The 20,189-nt window shown below is 43.3% G+C and overlaps 2 protein-coding genes across 2 annotated transcripts in view; one reads left to right on the forward strand and one right to left on the reverse strand.

The window, feature by feature from the left end:
* ACSS1 (acyl-CoA synthetase short chain family member 1) overlaps positions 1-20,189 on the reverse strand; it is a 413,920-nt gene that overhangs the window by 277,833 nt on the left and 115,898 nt on the right. The gene's annotated exons all lie outside the window — the stretch shown is intronic.
* Positions 1,751-16,789, forward strand: CST7 (cystatin F). The gene is made up of 4 exons (XM_075266550.1): positions 1,751-1,841; positions 12,036-12,196; positions 14,134-14,247; positions 16,523-16,789. The coding sequence occupies exons 1-4, from the start codon at positions 1,772-1,774 to the stop codon at positions 16,643-16,645; spliced, it is 468 nt and encodes a 155-aa protein (XP_075122651.1). The 5' UTR covers positions 1,751-1,771; the 3' UTR covers positions 16,646-16,789.

Genomic DNA, 20,189 nt, shown 5'->3' on the forward strand with positions numbered 1-20,189 from the left:
GAATATGGGATGGAAATCCATGCAAACATGGGGAGAACATACAAACTCCTTGCAGATGGTTTTTTGCCCTTGGCGGGATTTGAACACCAGGACTCCAGCGCTGCAAGGTTGCAGTGCTAACCACTGAGCCACCGTGTGGCCCCTTTTTTTTTTATTCACATGGATTTTCTCTTTTTTTTTTTCAATCCTTTTATTCCCATAAAGTATGTAACTACTGTATCAGGTTACATTCAGACTCCATCGACAGCATGTGAATTATACCTATGGAAAAACTGCCATTTTCTGTACAGATATAATAGGGGCAGAATGTCCGCAGAAGAAAACTCTGGGAAAATGCGATAATAAATGCTGCGGGGAAAAAAATACAATACGCTTCTGCCATGTTTTTTTGCAGCGTTTCGCTACATAGCCTTAAGTGGGAAATGAACCTTAGTCTTATTTTTTGTCTAAAGCTATGCTGAGCAAAAATATACAAATATCATGGGATAGCCTCAGTCCGCAACTTCGTCTGCGTGTTGTTGACGTTGATGATCTGCCTATATTCAATAATTGCTGCTGTCGATGGTTCGCCTGTTCCGGAGTTTCAACAACTCGCAAGCTGTCCTGCTGCTGAACTTGTTCCACACGCCATGCCTGTGATTGTTCCAGCATCTCAGCAGCTCTCTGGGATATACATATATACATATAATGAGCATGTTGTTGGCGTCAATGATCCCCCTGAGCTCCGATTGAGGAGAACTCTGTGACTTCTGACTACCTTCATAGCTCTCGTTGTTTTAGAATTTTGCAACAAATTAGATTTTCTTTTTCCAGGCACATTTAAAATTAGCAAGCTGCCAATTTTGATTAAAGGCGTTTTCCCATCAGGTGTGTCAGCACTGCCTGGAGCAGATCAGAAAATATGCAAATACGTGTACACAGTGGACCTGGCTTTATCAGAACCTGAGATAAGGCTGCTGCAAGAGCAGTGTAATATAGTATGTCAACATAAATTCATAACAGTCATGAAGCCATGTCATTTACCGGGATAAAAAGTAGCCTATGTGTTAATCCAGGTTATATACTATCTATGTGCCAAATTTCAGCCAAATCCGTTCAACCGTTTTTGTGTGATTGAGTAACAAACATCCAAACACACAAACTTTCACATTTATAATATTACAAGGATTAGAAAAACATGGCTACCTTATTTCAGAAACAGTGCCACACCTCTCCATGGCTTGTGCCTAGATGTTCAGCTTCACTAAAGTGAATTAAACTTGTAATGCCATACACCACCTGTGGACGGGCGTGGTGCTGTTTTTGGAAAAAAAAAAAAAAAGCTGTCATGTTTGCCTAATTCTAGCCATCCCCTTTAAACCGTAGCAAGCCTTGACAGCAGAGATCTGCTACTAGTTAAAGATCTAGCTAGGAAGTGGTTAACATGTGCTGGCTCTGTCAGTATAGTAATATAGAAATCACATAATAGACAATATCCTAGCAAAGCACTAGTCATAGTCCATCGTATATTCCATATAAAGCTTCTGTATAGTCTAATCTATAACTAACAAATGTTCCCTAATTGTCTAATTATGTAAATGAGCTGTTATGAGTGTGTGGGGCTGGCGTTGGCAGTGGTCGGAGTGGTTACGGGGCTGTGCATTGCTAGTAACAGGAAGAATACAGTACTAACCATTTGTCACCACTAAGTTTCCACATACGAATTTATCTTCCTGTGACAATCTGACATACTCCAGCCTGCCGTCTTCTCATCACCATCTCCTCTGTGACCATGTCTGCCCCGTGGAGCTTTGCAATCCTCTTATTCCTAGCAGTCGGTGCTTCAGCTGGGATCCATAGTGGTAAGTGCTTTTATATCTCCTCTATAAGGCTGCACCACATACACCAAGTGCTGCTCAATTTCCACCAGCGGTATACTTCCCACCATGGAGAAATCCATCCGAGCTGCGGCTCGCTTACAAGAGTCATTGTAGGTAAAAACTGCAGCTGTAATTGACATTCTGTAGGTTACAAACCTGTATCTGTCCTCACGTTGCGTGCGGGTGTTAGTGGCAGCAGGTGGATTTGCTTAAATTTTATTCTCTGTGCTACTAGTGCTATGGCTGACCCCCTGCGGATACTTCCCATGTGGCCTTAGTCTAATCATATATTCACATCAATGCTATCGCCATTCATTAATATTCATTATTGCACATGGCGGCTATTCACATGACCAATATTGTTGTAATGGACCGTCCATATACAGGTCACGCTTTATGTTTGTCCATTATTAATTGCAGTGTATGAGGGATCAGAGAGGACGGGTGCCCCATGGGTGAAAAACTGACATTTTTCACGGCCAATTTCACCCATGGTCTGAATGTAGGCTAAGGCCTTATATACACTGTATAATGGCCTGTACACAGACGTTTTTAAGGCTAATTGTGGAAAATTTGCTTTTTTTGTTGCAGATTTTGCTGCAGTTTTCTAAGTCAAAGCCAGGAGAAGGGAGAAATATAAGGCAGAGTGCACACTGAGTTTTTTGGTCCGGAAACTGAGGTGGAGGCCGCCTCAGTTTCTGGGCCACAAAACGGGTAGCCGCGAATGAATGCCAGTGCAGTGCACCGGCATCCAGTCGCGAACACCGCTCCAGATTAGGCCCAATGACTGCGCCTAGTCGGGAGGAGGGAGTGTCTTCAGGTGGATTTGATTTCAATGGGAGCCATCTTTTTGGTCAGGATTTTGATGCGAATTTGGCCTCAAAATCCTGACCTTAAAACTATGAGTGAACTCAGCGTAAGAACTTCCTATATATTTTCTATTTCCTACCTGGTTTTGACTTAAAGGGTCAATGCACACGGAGTATTTTGCAAAGGAAAAAATCTGCTTCAGGAATTAGGAAATGGTTTTTTGGAGCGGTTTTTTTTTTAGGTTTTTTTCCTCCAGCACAGTGTATGGACTTTGAAAAAACTGCTAGCGGTTTTTCCGCCTCCCTTTGACTCCCATTGTTTTTTTCAGGCCGAATCTGCCTGAAGAAAGGTCATGTCGCTTTCTTTATCCGCTAGCAGGAAAAAAAAAAAGCTAGCGGAATACATAGAACTCTTTGATGAGGCGTTTTTTGGAGGCAGATTCTGACGCGGATTCAGCGTCAAAATCCTCGCCAAAAACTCTGTGTGCATTGACCCAAAAGAAACTAGCAAAATCTGCAACAAAAAAAGGAGCTTTTACACAATATGGGGTCTGCGGTAAAAAAAATAAATAAAGTGTTTCAAAATGGCCCTGTGGCAACTGTTCAAAAAACATCCATTTTCCATTGTCATGTTCACCGTTCATGGACTTTAGGCTTTTTGTATGAAACATGTAGTAATAATTAAATTAGACTGCCCTTTAATGTTCAGACTGTAAAAAATCTCCAGCAGGGAGATAAAACTTTTTTCCTGATGAGCCTACTAATGAGAACAGCACCATAAAATAGATTAAGGGCTAGTTCACACAGAGTTTTTTGCAGTCAGATTTTGAGGCAGTATTCACCTGCAAAAAAGGCCCCATTCATTTCAGTGGGAGACGCTCGCTCTTTTTTTCCGCTAGAAGCGAAATGCCCCTTCTCCCCGCGGATTCCGTGGCTGAGACAGCCATGACGTCCGCGGCTCGAGACTCCCTCCTCTTCCATTCATTCGGGCCTCATCAGGAGTGGGATGCTGCGATGGGATGTTCAATGGGAGCCACTCGTGTTTTTGTTTTTTTCCTCTAGCTAGTAGCAGAAAAAAGAAGCGAGATACTGTATCTTGCCGTGGATTCCACAGGTAAATTCGCCGCAGTGTCCACGGCTCGAGGCACGCTCCTGTTTAGGCCCATTCATTTGGGTCTAATCAGGAGTAGTATACTGCAACGGAATGGTTTCCGCCACCTTTTCCTCTGTTTGAACATATCCTAAAACTTCATCCAGTGGTGCACAGAGCAATTATCGTTTTGGTTTTTTTTTTATGGACATGGAAACTTTCCAGCTGTCTCAATTTTTCAGTAGCACTAGTCCCAGCAAATGTAAGCATGTCCTAGCCCTAAAAAGGACAGGATATCCTAAGTATCCACGCATTCGGGGCGGAATTAAATATACCTATTACCATATATACCCGAGTATAAGCCAAATTTTTAAGCACAGTTATCGTGCTGAAAAAGCCCCCCTCGGCTTAAACTCAAGTCAAGCAAAAAAAAAAAAAAAAAATTATTTTTTTTATTTTTTTTTTTTTTTTGGGGGGGGGGGGGGTCAATGACAGTGACAGCCGCAATAGTAATGTATAGAATCTCCCATAAAATAGTGGGGGAAAAAAATAAAAGTTCTAAATCCCTCCTTTCCCTAGAATACATACAAAAGTAGAAAATGACTGTGAAACACAAACACATTAGGTATCCCTGTGTCTGAAAGTGCCCGGTCTACTGAATATAGGGTCTGCAGTGCTGAGTTCCAAGGGGGGGGGACGGGGACCCAGTCCTCAAGCTCAGAGAAGGGGCAGACAGACAACCAAAACACCCCCTCCCCTCCCCTTCCCCAGCACCTACTGCACCCAAAAACCATTTTAATTTTTGAAATTTTCCAGTAGCCGCTGCATTCCCCCCCCCCCCCCTCGCCTTATATTCGAGTCAATAAGTTTTCCCAGTTTTTTTTGTGGTAAAATTAGGGGGGTCGGCTTATATTCAGGTCGGCTTATACTCGAGTATATACTTGGTCTGCAGTGGTGGCTAGTATGGATATGTATGGTGATATTTCTAGAAGACGTCATCTTTCCTTAATCCCGAGCAACTCATGTAACACTCCATATACCTAGTTCTGCAGGATCCTAGCACAGGGGAAGAAGAGGAGAATTCCTAATATTTACCTGTGAGAATATTTCTGTTTTCCCTTGCAATTTTTGATGAATTATGTCAAACCTTAGAAAATATTGCCTGAATGCCATTCACTAAGAGGACGCTATGGCGGTGTGTTATACACACACATAGGCGATGAGCTAAGCGGTGTGAATGTAGAGATGTACACCGAAGATAAATCTGAAATAGAACTTCACTCGGAAGCAAAACTAGGCCACAGAATGTGAGAATTCAGCAAGTGACTGGTGGGACACATCATACTTGTATCTTTGGCCAAAAAAAAAGTTAACCTTCAAAAAATGGATGTGACTTTATATCCGCTATGTGTGTATTTTATAGGTTTTTGTTTTCTTTTAAGTAGAAGGAAGGGTGCATTGAAATGGAGGAAAACAGTGCTGAATTTGGAGTGGAATCCGCCTCAAAATCCACGTGGGAAAAAAAAGCCTCCTATTGACTTTAATGGGTTCCTTTTCTGCTAGCGGATTCCACACCAAATTCAGCACCATTTTCCCCTGTGTGACTGCACCCTACGAATGTCTTCTGCAAATGAGACCTATATACAAAGACATCACCCCTGACATTTCAATATGTCTGCCTTTGAAAAAAGCAAAGTATACCTCAAAGTGTTCAAAAAGTTCCTGCTCCTATTGCGTTTCTCCTCCACATTTAGTATGGAGTTTTTGCCAGGGTTCACTCTTGTTCTATGAACATATCTGATATATCCTGAATGTAGCCATAGCCCTTATTTACTCAATGAAGGCCAAAAGTGCATCCTTTTAAGGGGTCATTCACACGGAGAAAGTTGGCGCTGATTCTGGCACGATAACTTGCAGCAGAATCAGCGCTGAAAAAATTGACTTCCCATTGACTTCCATTTTCCTTGCAAGTCAATGGGAGTCTTTATTTCAGCGCCGATTCTGCTGGGAGTTAGAACGGGAGAGCACAGTCTGTGTAACGGGTGTGAGCGATGTAAAGCTGAGCCCCCACGTTGCAGAAATGCAGCTTTTTTTTTTTTTGCAGATTTTGCCGCGGTCTTTAAAGCCAAAACCAGGAGTGGATTGAGCAGAAGGTAGAAGTATAAGAATTTCCTATATATTTCTGATTCCTTTTGTAGACATTCTTGGCTTTGGCTCAAAAAAACCACAGCAAAATCTGTAACAAAAAAAAAACCTGCGTTTCCGCAACGTGGGGCCCCAACCTAAAGAGCAAAAAACCAGTCCTATGTGTTTGTTGAGTAAGATGAATGGATAACCCCCAGAATTGGTATATAGTGAGTGGGTATATCTTTGGGTGTCACTCCGATCCATGACAACTGGCATAACTTTTTTATTTTATTTTATTTTTATTTTTTTAAGCTACGGGTAGAAGGGAAAGCAAAGCAGACAGTTCTACATAGTGGGGAACAGTTTGGGTGTTTGTTTTTTTGTTTGTTTTTTTTTAACACCATTCATATTAGGAGAGGGCAGAACCTACAAAATGTCCTGCCCAGGGGCATCCAGAGACCTTCCTATGATTTGCTTCTCTTACTCTCCATGCCTACTCTTGTGTATGAGGCCGTTGAGTGTTGCATAGATCTGGCATCAGTTTCTGACATTCCCTCTTTCAATTAGTAGTAATAGTTTCTTGTAACCTTGTGTGGTTTCCTCTTTGGTAAGGGGTCTTATATTACAAAGTGTGAATCACACAGTGAGTGTTATTTCCGCATAGTGTCAGTTTCCTAGTCAATCTGATAGGAGAGGCTTCTGAGAGGACACAACATAACAAATATACATGTAAAATGAAGATCTAATGATAGGCAGTGCCGCTCTATCTGTCTTTTAGAGTGCGATTTACCATCATCACTACAATGGAAAGGGGAGCAGGGGTGTAACTTGAGGGGCCCATAAGCACTGGCATCAGCATTGAGATTGCAGCTTCCATCTGGCCCATAAGCCAAGGAGACCCACAGATTCCCCTAACCACACTGAGGTGGATTAAACTCCTTAGCACCCGTAACCATCACTATCAAGAATTCACTGTAGGGATGAAGTAGGGGGCCCCGGACAAAAGATTGCACCAGGCCCACAAGACTTTAGTTACGCCTATGCATCCCCGTACATGGAAATATTAAAAAAAAGTTACAGGTGTCAGAATATGGCAACTACAAGAATTTGGCTAAATTTTGGATTTTTTTAAGTTAAAATGTAAAAAACAAAACAAAAAAGAAAAACACTAAATAAAGATAAATTTGGTATCCCTGGAATCTTACCAACCCATAGAATACAGATGACATGTCATTTTGGCTGCAAGGTGAACACCATAAAATCAAAGTCCGTAAGAATGATGCCCAAATGCAGTTTTTCTCCAGTTCCACCTCATTCTAAATTTTTTTTTTTTTTACAACTTCCCAGTACACTGTATGGCAGGGGTGCTCACACTTTTTCAGTATGTCAGCTACTTTATATACTGACCAAGGCAAAAGATCTACTGGGTGGGGCGGGGCATGTCTGTGGGAGGGGCCGTGCATGTGGGGTCGGGCGGAGCGTGAGAGCAGGAGACAGCGGCGTTCTGTGGCCGCCCACGGATCCCCAGTGTCTGCTTGTTCACTGCGCAGGCTGAGAGTTATCTCTGGACACTGGCAGGCTGGGGCTGGGGCTGCGGCAGATGACTCTCAGCCTGCGCTGTGAACAAGCAGCACCCCGGCTCCCTCCATCCCTAAGAGCGGGGAGCGTGTCATCCCCCGGAGCTGCTGCTGCCCGGCCTGCAAGTGTTCGGAGTGCTTGTTCACAAGCAGACAAGCAGACACCGGGGATCCCTGGCTGCATCCCGCGATCGACCCATACGTCCTTTGCAATCGACCGGTAGATCGCGATCGACGTATTGGGCACCCCTGCTGCATGGAATATCAAATGGTACCATTTTCTGTAAACAGAAAAATAAAAATGTTATGGGGGAGGAGTTGAAGCAGGGAGATGAAAACGAAAATCTGAAAAATGTAAGGGGGGAGGGGTTATCCTGCATGCTGTATACTTTTTCGTTTGAGTGGATCTATACTGTAAAAGATTATTTTTCTGTGTAAATTTGGGTGGGCAGAGTAAAGGTTTCAAGGTGTGCATGATAAAAAAATATATATAATAGACTGTATCCAACTCTTTGAGGTGTGGGAGAGTTTTCTAGGTATTTTCTATACAAACAATGAGCTGTGATTTTATCTACTGTCAGTAATAGATGTAATGATGGGCCATTTCGTTATCTATAGACCTGTTATCTTCTATTGTAATCCTCTCTGTAAGTACAGTGACTGCTGAAAATAAAATCGCTTCTGAATTGACAAGTGTAAGTCTATTATTAGGCTTATTGGCCAGAGTGGAAATTGCGGGATGCAATACTTTTTTTTAAAACAAGGGGCAATACGATGGCTCAGTGGTTAGCACTGCAGCCTTGCAGCGCTAGAGTCCTGGGTTCGAATCCCATCAGAAACAACTTCTGCAAGGAGTTTGTATGTTCTCCCTGTGTTTGTATGGGTTTCCTCCCATTCTACAGAGACATACTGATAGGAAAAAAAATGTACATTGTGATCCCTATATGGGGCTCACAATCTACATAAAAAATACTTTTTTTAAAAACATAGACACTACCTTGGAAAATAAAAAAAAAAATATATAAAAAATTCTTAAATAGTCTTAAGATCAAAACATTGTTAAAAATAGGTCATTTTCTGGTGACTCATTCCCTTGTTCCCTTGTGACACATTGGACTTGTTCTTCTAGTATATCTCTCAGATGCTTAGTTGCTTTGAAATCCGCAAGTGAACCCTTGTTCATGTTTGGAACAATTTGTGCCATGTTGCAGGGTACATTATCCTCGTTGCTAGGGGGCCTTTACAAGAATGGGGTACGGTTCACTCCATGAAGATACACATGTCTACTGCCATATCGTTCAACTTTATGGGACCATCACAGATAGCAAGTGCAGTACTTTCCCATTACAGTATGTTAGCATATGGTTCCTTATTAAGACCTGGTTCACATCTGTGTTCGGTATTGCGCATGTGGACCCCCCGTGAAATACTGAATGCATTGACAAGCGGTGAGCTTATGAAAGCACATGGACCCCATAAACTATAATGGGGTCCGTGTGTTTTCCACGCGGTTTCCGCACGAGTCATGCGGAGAAGAAAGTAGTTCATGAAGTACTTTTCTCTATGCATTATTTGTGCGGACACCGCGCAGAAAACTCCATTATAGTCTATGGGGTCCGTGTGCTTTCATAAACTCAACGCTTGTCAATGTGTTTGGAAAACTTGGACAATCCTAAAATTTTGGTCTGTCTGCTCATCTTTATGCTTGCAAAATTCATTCTAGCCTTCAGTTATCGTGTCTATTGAGTGATGCTGGGCTAATCTTTGGATTGGGAAATACACCAGGGCTCAGACAGGCAGCAGATATCTATGCAGTCAGGTTTTCGGTTACAGAGATAGGGTTGTGACATACTGACAAACCGCCACTGAGTACACAGCGCTGCCAGAAGAACTGCAAAGTTATCTCTCTTTATATTCTTGCAGAGAACACAATGCCTTTTGCTTTCATTCATTGCTTGTCATAAAATAGATAAAGAGTCTAGACCTCAGGCTAAATGTTCTTTGTCTCATTTCCACCCACTCCATGATCAGGATAAGACTATGTTCAGCATATGCTGCATAATGTGACACATAGTCATTACAGTGCTGTACTTATGATACTGCAATATAATGACTGGCAGATTCAGGCTTCGTTCACGTCCATTTATAACACAAGCTATAACAGTGCCTCACAACATGACTGACCTTGGCAGATTAGAATAGTCACATGGAAGATCACAAAAGATCAGCAGCGACCATTGGAGCTATGGTGGGAGATTTATCAGATGACTATAGATTTTGTCACCAGAAAGATCTCTATTATTTAAATCCAATCTTTTTATGTTAAACCTATTTTTACATTTTTTAAATTTCCATGTTATTATCTATAGCTGCATTACGAGCCGGCGTTACGAGCGCTCCCATTGAAGTGAATGGGAAGTGTTCGGGAGCCGTCCGCAGCGCTCACGTGTACGGCTGTGAATGAGTATTTTTACAAGCCCGGCGTAACTCCGTGTGCATGCAGCCTATGTTTGTAAAAATCCTGCAGTACTCACATTAACCACTAAGCCAAATTATGTGCTTCCATATCTTGTTATCTAGGTGATTTATTTTTGCAACAGTCTCCTCACTTATGAGCATGCTCATGATCATATGGATGATTTACACAGGGGGCCCCCTGCTGGATTTTTTATTTTTCTTCAATAGATTAGACCCAACAAGTAATGGGCCCTTCTTGCTTACCAATCCCAGTTCCTGCTCACGTATTGCCTCCAGGGCATCTCAGACCATGTTGCTGGGTCCCCATGGAGGGAAGAACGGGAAGCTGAGGTGGCTGTGAGCAGGAGAGGGGGATCGGTAGATAATTAGGGCCCATTACCTGCTATTATACACTATGGTCTCTTCGGACCTCAACGTATAATGATCGGAGGCCCTGGAGAATGAGCAAACCTAAAAATCAGAGACCTTGCTCAATTTTCCTGCAACCTTGGAAGTCCTTTAATGGCCGTGCCAGAATCCGTCTCTGTCTTATTGGGAATATGATTTCTGGTAGTGCCTGCACAGACATACAGAGGAGAGGAGAGCTGGCCATAAATATTAAAAATCATGAACCTTCCGACAAATTCTCGACAACCCCAGACACTTGGAAAATCAACAGATGACAGTCATTTAATGTTAATGAAATCCTGAAAACAGGAAATTCTGTACATTTCATAGGTATGTGTTAATGCAGCATCCCAGCATACCCAACCTCTGGGTATGTTTGTATGTCCTGTCTATATGTTCTATGTCGTTGTTTACAGCTCTCCCAATTGCTCCTCCATACTGTTTGCTTTCTCACACTTGGTACAGTCCTGTCTTGATCACAGGTCACTCTGTGGTGTCTGAGGAGACTTTTGTCTTCAGGGGAACCATTGGACCCTCTGTTTCTAGAGTTGGAGTAGTGCAAAGGAGAGAGAGCAAGCCAGTTCTGTTGCACTAAGGTCCAATGGCTTCCATTCAGCCCCAGAGGGAAGAAATACAAGCCTATGGCTCTCATAAAGACCTGAGACAGGGATTTCAGCTGTCTGATATTTGGACACTGAGCCAGTAGTAGAGAAGGAATCCTGTGTCTGCAAGTGTGATCTAGGACCTGCTGCTAATAGATAACTAGACTCCTGCAAGGACTTCCTAGGAGTACAGATCCCACTATCTTCTGCAGGAGGTGGCGTGAGTGTGGAGATCGGTCCAACAAGTCTTAGGAGAGCCTTGTCATCACTGGGCACACCTCAAGACCAAGGCTGGAAGAACTTAACAGTGGGAGACTACTACCCATTTGGAAGCACAATGGTTTACAGTTTGCTGAGTAAAGTAGTAACCTGTTTCAACTGCACTGCAGTTTCCTGAGTCTTTCTGGCATTACCACCAAGGCCCTTCCGAAAACCACAACCCCGGCTCAGAACTGGAAGTGCCCTGGGTGAACTACTACTACCAACATCTGGTAGCAAAGCAGGCCCTCCTCATTGGTGTCCGGCCTAGGCGCAGAGCTGTGGAGAGTGGTTGAGGGCACTCGGCCTACCTGGTGGCACAGCCATCCGCCATTATTACTCCCATCCTCCAGATCCCTCAATCTGGGCTGTGGCATAAGTAGTACAAACATATGCCCACAATGCAAAAATTTGCCCACAGGTCTGTCAGTGTAATCCATACAAAACAGATCACAAGGACAAACAATGACAGAGGGAAAAAAAATCCACCACACAAGATTTTGGTTGTGACCAACTTTAGTTGACTATATGGGACAGTCTATCATAGGTTTCTGTACATCCAACCAACACCAGACAGTCTAAAATCTGACACTTCAGAGGTCTAAAATCTAATGTGTATGGTCAATGTTAGCAACGTAAGGACCAAAACTGACAGAGACCTGTCCATATAGGTACAGTATTGGAATAGTAGCTGTGGCAATACCAAGGAGGGTTCAATTAGTCAACTTTATAGAGATTTGTAGATTTGTTTTTACAATATAGTATAGAGACGGTATTACAATGGAATTGACTAGGAATGTTTTTGTCTTTCACAATACAGATTGATAGATATGTTTTTTTTGTTACAGGAGCCTGCAGGACGACGGTAGCCCCTGGATTTCCCAGAAATGCCAGCACCAATGACCCTGAAGTAAAGAAAGCAGTGAGGATCACGGTCTATGCCTATAATAACATGTCCAATGATATCTATCTTTCTAAAGAGTTAGAGATACAGAAAGCCATGATACAGGTGAGTAATTTTTAAACGTATATTCACACATTGTATTCAGATCAGATTTTGCTGTAATTTATAATAAACTGAATTTTTTCATTGCAATTTTGCTGAAGTCTGGTGTGGTAGATGCTTGGTAGCAGTGCAGGAAACGGGGACACAGAGACTGGGTTGCACACAAGTTCAGCATTTATTTCACTTGTGGTGCATAAACTGCTTTTGCAAAGGCATAAGCAAACAAAACAAAAGCCTTCTCGGCTGAGAACTAACTATAACAGAAAATATTCCCTGACTATACAGGAGCCTGGCTGCCAGACTCTCGCTCTGGGTACATCAAACGGTGGCACAGTACCTGGTTTGTAGGTTCAGTTCACACAGGAACTCTCAGCTTTGTCAGTGTGGTGCCACAGCTCCTAGTCCTGACACACAGACTATATCAAAGCTTAATTACACAGCTGACCTCCCTGGTGTGGGTCTTTACTAAACACCCTTTAGCTGCCTGGCTGAGAACATACCTGTCCTTCCAGACCACACCCTTCACTTTCTCACACTGGACAAAAGCTTAATTATGATCATAATTTTAACACCAATTCATTGCAGCCAGGGTTCTGTTTCTCACTCCTCCTGGCTTACCAATCTATGTATCAGTGCCTTGCTCTCAGTCCCAGGTTGTCCATTTCTGTCCGGGGATTGGTGCTTGTCACGTACATGCAGGAATAGAGAGCTATGGTTCAAGAGTCAGGAACAAGCAAAAGGTCTGGACAAGCAGCAAGGCTTCACTGGTTCAGTACGTGCTAGTAATTGTGCTCCTAGAAAATCCTGGCTGGACCTTAACTAAAGAAGTCTGCTCCGCTTTCTACCGTACACATGAGCAATAAGGTTCTGGTATGCTGCAGGGGTACCTGTTATCCTGACAAATTATACTGATCCTCAGTTTATTGCTAGGTTCCTGTTTGCTTTTCCCGTTCTGTGATATTCGTGCCTGAACCTTGGCATGTATCAAGCCACTAAATCCTTGCCACCGGTCCAGACCATTTACTTGTTCCTGACTCCTGTACCATAGACATTTGCTTTAACCAACTGCTTGGACCAGACCATTCTCTTGCCTGATCCTTGGCCTGCTGGCCAGCTACTACCAACACCAGGACCACCTCAGGAAGTATCAACCTGGCACTTGGTACATAATCCACATCCTTGTGCAGGTTTTAAAGGGTAACTACTAGAGATGAGCGAACACTAAAATGTCCGAGGTTCGAAATCCGATTTGAACAGCCGCACAATGTTCGGCTGTTCGAACGGATTTCGAACCCCATTATAGTCTATGGGGGAAAATGCTCGTTTCAGGGGTAGGCAAAATTCGATACAATTATACTTACCAAGTCCACGAGTGAGGGTCGGGCTGGATTCCCCTTGAAGTCTTCTCCCGGCGCAGCGTCCCCGCGGCGTCTTCCGGCTGGAATTCACTCTGCCCAGGCATTGGGGCCTAGGCAGAGCCGACTGCGCGGTCGGCTCTGCCCAGCCCGACGCCTGAGCAGAGCCGACTGCGCATGCGAGGGCATGCCCGCGCATGTGCAGTCGGCTCTGCCTAGGCCGGATGCCTAGGCAGAGTGAATTCCACCCGGAAGAAGACGCGGGGACGCAGCGCGGAGAAAGACTTCGGAAAGGTAAGAGAAGAACCAGCGTTGATTGGCAGAATGTATAGCATTCTGCCAATCAACGCTGGTTCTGCATCGATCGAGTACGAGTATTTCGAATACCGTAGTATTCGATCGAACACCTACTCGATCGAACACTACTCGCTCATCTCTAGTAACTACTATTGAAGCTGCTTAGACAATCCGCTGACCCTAATAATGCATAAATATACCTATATATTACTCCTTTTATTAATATTACAACACTCTTATCTAAGGCCTCATGGAAACCTCAATGTAAATTGCATATTTTTTTCATAGGTTGTGAAAGGAATTAAATATATGCTAAAGATGAAGTTGGCGAGAACTGTCTGTAGGAAGGACAAGGAGTACATCTTGGATGAATGTGACTTTCAAAAAGAGCCTCTGAAAAGAGTAAGACAGTGATATATCTTCATATCTTCATGTATTTACAGATAAGGAATTTTATTGCCATAATTGACAATTTTAAAAATGTAATTTGTTCTTTTTGAGAAAATCATGACCGCCGTTGCGATGTTGACTTCATTGATAATTAATTTTAATAGCACAGGAGATTAGGAATGGTATAGTTTGACAGATGCCAAGGTGTTTTCCACCTGTCGGATGTCAGCTTGGTGCCAATTCACATTAAAAGTAGACAATTATAGCCTAGTTAATGGGGATATACAATCATGGATGCCAAGGTGTTTTATACCGATCTGCAGTCAGCTTCGTGCCATACCAGATAAGAGCTGCAGAGTGACGATCTAGTTGTCCTTAGAGTTTATATCTCTACTAGCATCTGCCCGCGACTTCGTCTGCGGGTTTGTGTTGGCGCTGAGCCGCTTATATTTAGCCAATTGTTGTTGTGGATGATCTGCCTGCTTCCGCATCTCGGCTCTGCTACATGGAAGCATATGCGCAGCATACTCAGTTGTAGGTACATCTCTGCAAATGGAGAGTGTACTGAGCTGTGCTACAGCGCTGCCTAAGCTCTGCTACATCTGGCCATTTAGATTATAGGGGTTTTCTTATGTTAGTGTCTGAGCAGCTTCTGTGGTGGAAACGGCTGAACGGATGTTGCAGAAATTTGCCAAAGTTCGATCAGCCTGTTGCCGCATCTCAGCTCTGCTACATCGCTGCCAGTGCTGCACCTCCCATGAGGCGACCTGAAGCGACCGCTTCAGGTGGCGCTATGCCAGGGCCCCGGGGAGGGCGGCATTTTTGCTTACCTAAGCCAGTCCAGGACAAGCTATCCTGGACTGGCTTAGCGTCACCGTCTTGCAGCCCAGCATGGGAAGTGAGCGGTGGATTGGGGAGGCCCTGTGGACGCAGCGCTGCTCCACCAGCCTCCCCTGACGCTCAGGCAGAGAGCAGGTCCTCTTTCTGCCTGCTTTCTGTTGTCCGCCTCGGGTGGCGAAAAAGGTAGGTTTACCCCTGATCGCTGCATATGCATAGGATACTCAGCTGTATGTACATGTTTGCATATGGAGAGCCTATAGAGGTGTGCTACAGCGCTGCCTAAACTCTGCTACATTGGGCAATTGTGATTACAGGGGTTTGGTTATGTGACTGTCTGAGCAGCTTCTGCGTTACAAAGGACTGAATGGATGTTGCTGAAATGTGCCAGAGTTCGATCAGCCTGCTGCCGCGTCTCGGCTCTGCTACATCGCTGCATATGCATAGGATACCCAGCTGTATGTACATGTTTGCATATGGAGAGCCTACTGAGCTGTGCTACAGCGCTGCCTAAACTCTGCTACATCGGGCAATTGTGATTACAGGGGTTTTGTTATGTGACTGTCTGAGCAGCTCCTGTGTTACAAAGGGCTGAACGGATCTTGCTGAAATGTGCCACAGTTCTCCCCCCTCCTCCATCAGAGGCAGAACAACACATTCCCCATCTTACTCACTGAAACTCTACACCCGATATACTCCTCTTGCACAGACATAGTCTGCATGTTCTGTAGTCTCCTGATCTTCCATGAGACTCCATTTTCTTCAGCTTTCACACTGTCCAGCTTCATCCTATATACCTCCACCCAGGGCTGCATCTCTAATGAGGCGATGTGAGGCAGCCTGCTCTGCCATCCGCATATGCGACGCCATCTTCTTCCTGTCACTCGGCGGCCGGCTTGTGTGTCTATAGCTCCGCCCCCTCTGTAGCGCACAGTGTCCATCGTCCCGCCCCGCATGTGACGCGAACCTATCGGAGGCCATCTGAAAGAGCCGAGGTGACATCATCTGAGGTCCCGCAGCGGAGTCGGAGCAGACTTTCGCCGGTAACGTTCTGGATTTCGGGGGCTGGAGCGGTATACCAAGTAGCCTATCGTTCAGTCCTGGTGGCCATCTAGGGGTATGTGTGAAATCTCACGCCATTCCGTTCAGCGGTTTGGGCGTGATTGAGGAACAAACATCCAAACACACAAACCCACCAACATCCAAATACACATACTTTCAACTTTATAATATTAGTAGGATGAACACAAAATTATGTAAAAGTCCTTGAATAAGGTCACATGGCTGACCTATAACAAAGTCAATGAATAAAGTATGTTGTTTTTTTCCCCCTAATATTAGCAAATTTTTGCAAAAGAAAATATTTCCTAGACAACCTCTCTATCCTATATCTTTATCATATTGTATCCTATAACCTTCTGTTATAACCTGCTGAATTTCTTCCGTGTAGGTGGTGACGTGTTATTCTGAAGTATGGAAGATCAGCTGGATGAACTTTGAGAAAGTGTCCATCTTAGAATGTCATCCGGATCCGTCTACACAAAGCACCCAAGACGACAGTCGCTTACTTTAGACTCTGCTGTTTAAAGATGAGCCAAAGCGGAGAGATGTAAAAATAAGCACTGTAAATATATAGAGAGGGCAACTCTACACAAGCCAATATGACTATGACCAGAGTCTTCCAAAGTTTAGTGGTAGAATTCGTCTTGGTTGAAATTTAGTGACTATAGTGCCCAATATTTTAGACTATTCCGTGTATTCTTCTTTGTAATAAATGGTTTTTTCGATGATCAAACATGAAGTGTGCATAGGATGCTATTATACAGTATGTCGCAGTATGTAAATGACTCTATGCGGTGCATCCATTGTAATTTTTTTCTCTCACTCGCACAACTTCATATTTTCTTAAAGGAGTTTTCTGGGAAGTAAAAATGTCTTCTGTGCTCCTAAGCTCAGTGACCCCCATTCTATGACCTCACATGGATATAATGTCAGCACAACGATTTATCCTCTATCCACAAAATACAGGGTATGTTGCAGATTAATAGAGGACTGCTGGAGATAGCCGAAGTCCAGTTCTCTGTTGGATACAGCAGAAAGCTGTGTTTTTGTTGCAACTTTTGCTGCGTTTTTTTCAGCCAAAGTCAGGGAGAAAGAGATTCCTTTATGTTCCATGTTCACTGTAAGGCCAATTTTGGCTTTGGATAACAAAAGAAAAAAATACCTCTTAGGGCCCCTTCACACGGCGTAAGCGCGCCGCTCATTTAGACACGTTTACACATGTCCGAGCGCGGCGCTTGAAAACAGCCCATTGATTTCAATGGGAAGCTTGCGTATATTGGCATATATATATTTAAACCAATGGGCTCTGTTTTCAAGCGCCGCGCTTGTAAACGTGTATACGTGTCTAAATGAGCGGCGCGCTTACACCGTGTGAAGGGGCCCTTTAATCTGCAACAAAAAAAAACACATTTTGCATAATATGTCGCCGCTGCCTTTAATAAACTCTCAGAGAGCTAATTACAAAAAGATCAGTTTCTGAGATGAGATTGAAAGTATTGGTTTCACAAGGGCTTTGTTCATTAAAGAAAGGCACACAAAGCCTGGTTATGGACAAACCTGTTCTTCTCAGTTAGTGTGAATCAGGACTCGACACAAACCACTTTCAGAAGACATGTTATAAAGATGCATCAAGCTACAGAAGCATTGCTAAAGACTAGAGATGAGAGAGTATATTCCATTGAATAACCCCCTGCATAGGTATTGTTATAAAAAAAAAAAAAAAAAAAGGGAGGAGGACGAGGCCGTCACACAGTCACAGCAATGCTATGGCCTGTTTACGGATCCTTCTCTTATATATAAGCAGCTTTATTCCCTACATGTGTGAGCGGTCTGTTACACCTGCCGCAGATGCCTATGGACTATGGCTTGGGGATTCCTGCCATACATACTAAGTGTAAAGACTTACAGACATGTCTAAATACATACAGTGTTGGCCAAAAGTATTGGCCCCCCTGCAATTCTGTCAGATAATACTCAGTGTCTTCCAGAAAATGATTGCAAGCACAAACTCTTTGGTAATATCTTCATTTATTTTGCTTGCAATGAAAAAACACAAAAGAGAATGAAAAAAAAAGTCAAATCATTGATCATTTTACACAAAACTCCAAAAATGGGCCGGACGAAAGTATTGGCCCCCTCAGCCTAATACTTGGTAGCACAACCTTTAGACACAATAACTGCGCACAACCACTTCCGGTAATGAGTTTCTTACAAGGCTCTGCTGGAATTTTAGACCATTCTTCTTTGGCAAACTGCTCCAGGTCCCTGAGATGTGAAGGGGGCCTTCTCCAAACTGCCATCAAGAGATCTCTCCTCCCCCACAGGTGTTCTATGGGATTCAGGTCTGGACTCATTGCTGCCACTTTACAAGTCTCCAGTGCTCTCCATATCACTAACTCATTCACTTATAATAACTCTCTTTAATTAAGGAGCAGAATATAAAATACCAATTTGGATATTGATTTTGCATTTTCATTTTATGCAATGGGTCAGTAGAAATAAGTTGATAATAAATATATATCGATCTTTTTTGTCTCACTGCTTCTGTAACATAATAGCACACCTCATAGACAAAATAGGTTTTTTATAGTGCCAAAATCCAAGAGACATTTTTTTTTCCTTTGCCATTGGGGTGAAGACGTGTATATAACGTGTTAACTTTCTGTTATGGGTTGTGATGAAGGTGGCATTAGTTTTACTTTTATAATAATCCCCTTATTAAAAAAAAAAAAATACTGTGATTTTTTTTTTTCTAAAACTTTGCTTTATATTTATGGGTGCTTTTTTTTTTTTTTTTTTTTTTAAATTTTCCCACTAAGGGACTTTACATTGTGACCTTCTGATCAGTGATCTAATGCCTTATTTTTCAAGACTTCTGCAATTCCCATGGCATTCCGGATAAAGTCCTAACCGGTAGAGATGAGCGAACACTGTTCGGAACAGCCGTTCCGAACAGCACGCTCCCATAGAAATGAATGGAAGTGGCCAGCACGCGGGGGGTTAAGCGGCCGGCCGACGGCAAAGTCTGCGTGCCAGGTGCTTCCATTCATTTCTATGGGAGCGTGCTGTTCGGATCGGCTGTTCCGAATATTGTTCACATCGGCTGATCCGAACAGTGTTCACTCATCTCTACTAACCGGTGCTTGGAGTTCCTCACAATTTCTACGTTTTGTTTGTCCATCTCAGGATCTCAGTGAAATCTGGGGAGTTTCCTGGTGTTAGAGTCAAATCCTCCATCTTTGTATTTCGTCAGTCATCTTGTAACCTTTCACACATAAACTGTATAAGTAAGTCGCAGCTGGCTATTTGTATATCTCTTATCTTCATGGTATATGGAGGTCACTGAGACTCATTTAGCACCAACATGACATCTTATCTCTGTTTCCATGATATATACATATAGACATAGTGAGAGCTGTTAGTTCACACATAAGTATTTTTGAAACTTTGTTTAAAGGACAAAGTCCATTAAGCTATAATGATATGCAGATTACATGAGGCCTCAGCCAATAGTCATGTGCCAGGTTTATCTTATAACCAATCATTTTATGCCAACCATGTTAGAATAGTCCAACCTGCTCTTGTCTGTATTGTATTTAAACCACCTTTGTGCACCATTAAATTAGAACTCACTTGATACACCATCAGCTGTGTGTGTGTGACTTCTCCAGACCTGATAATGGGCGTAATTACTTCAGGCCTGATATTTAATTTGGAACTCAGCAACATACTCTATCATGGGGACCCCTTGATGTCCCCAACACTGGCCACGGTTATCGCTTTTGCCTTGTGACATGGGGGATTCATAAAAGCATTGTTCATAACCAGTTCAGTCCTGGATGTTTGGGGGAAATTGCTCTTGGGAGGTGGTCAGATACCATTCTTTATTCATTGCAGTCTTCTGCCTTGAATGAAAATCGGCCCCGCACATGATGGGTGTCAGGATACTGCTTATTCATTACAGAATACAATATAAACGTATCACCCTCATCCACAAGGCAGCTGAAAGTTAGGTTGGGGCACATGGCGATGTTGGAGCAACTCCTTTCACATGA

Source organism: Leptodactylus fuscus, chromosome 3 (genome assembly GCF_031893055.1).
Source record: "Leptodactylus fuscus isolate aLepFus1 chromosome 3, aLepFus1.hap2, whole genome shotgun sequence".
NCBI lineage: Eukaryota > Metazoa > Chordata > Amphibia > Anura > Leptodactylidae > Leptodactylus > Leptodactylus fuscus.

Bases quoted from the DNA above. Each gene is read 5' to 3' on its own strand.
- CST7 (XM_075266550.1), top strand. From the start codon at position 1,772: ATGTCTGCCCCGTGGAGCTTTGCAATCCTCTTATTCCTAGCAGTCGGT. The intron at 1,842-12,035 runs GTAAGTGCTTTT...TTTTTGTTACAG, and splicing joins TTCAGCTGGGATCCATAGTG to GAGCCTGCAGGACGACGGTA. The intron at 12,197-14,133 runs GTGAGTAATTTT...TTTTTTTCATAG, and splicing joins TACAGAAAGCCATGATACAG to GTTGTGAAAGGAATTAAATA.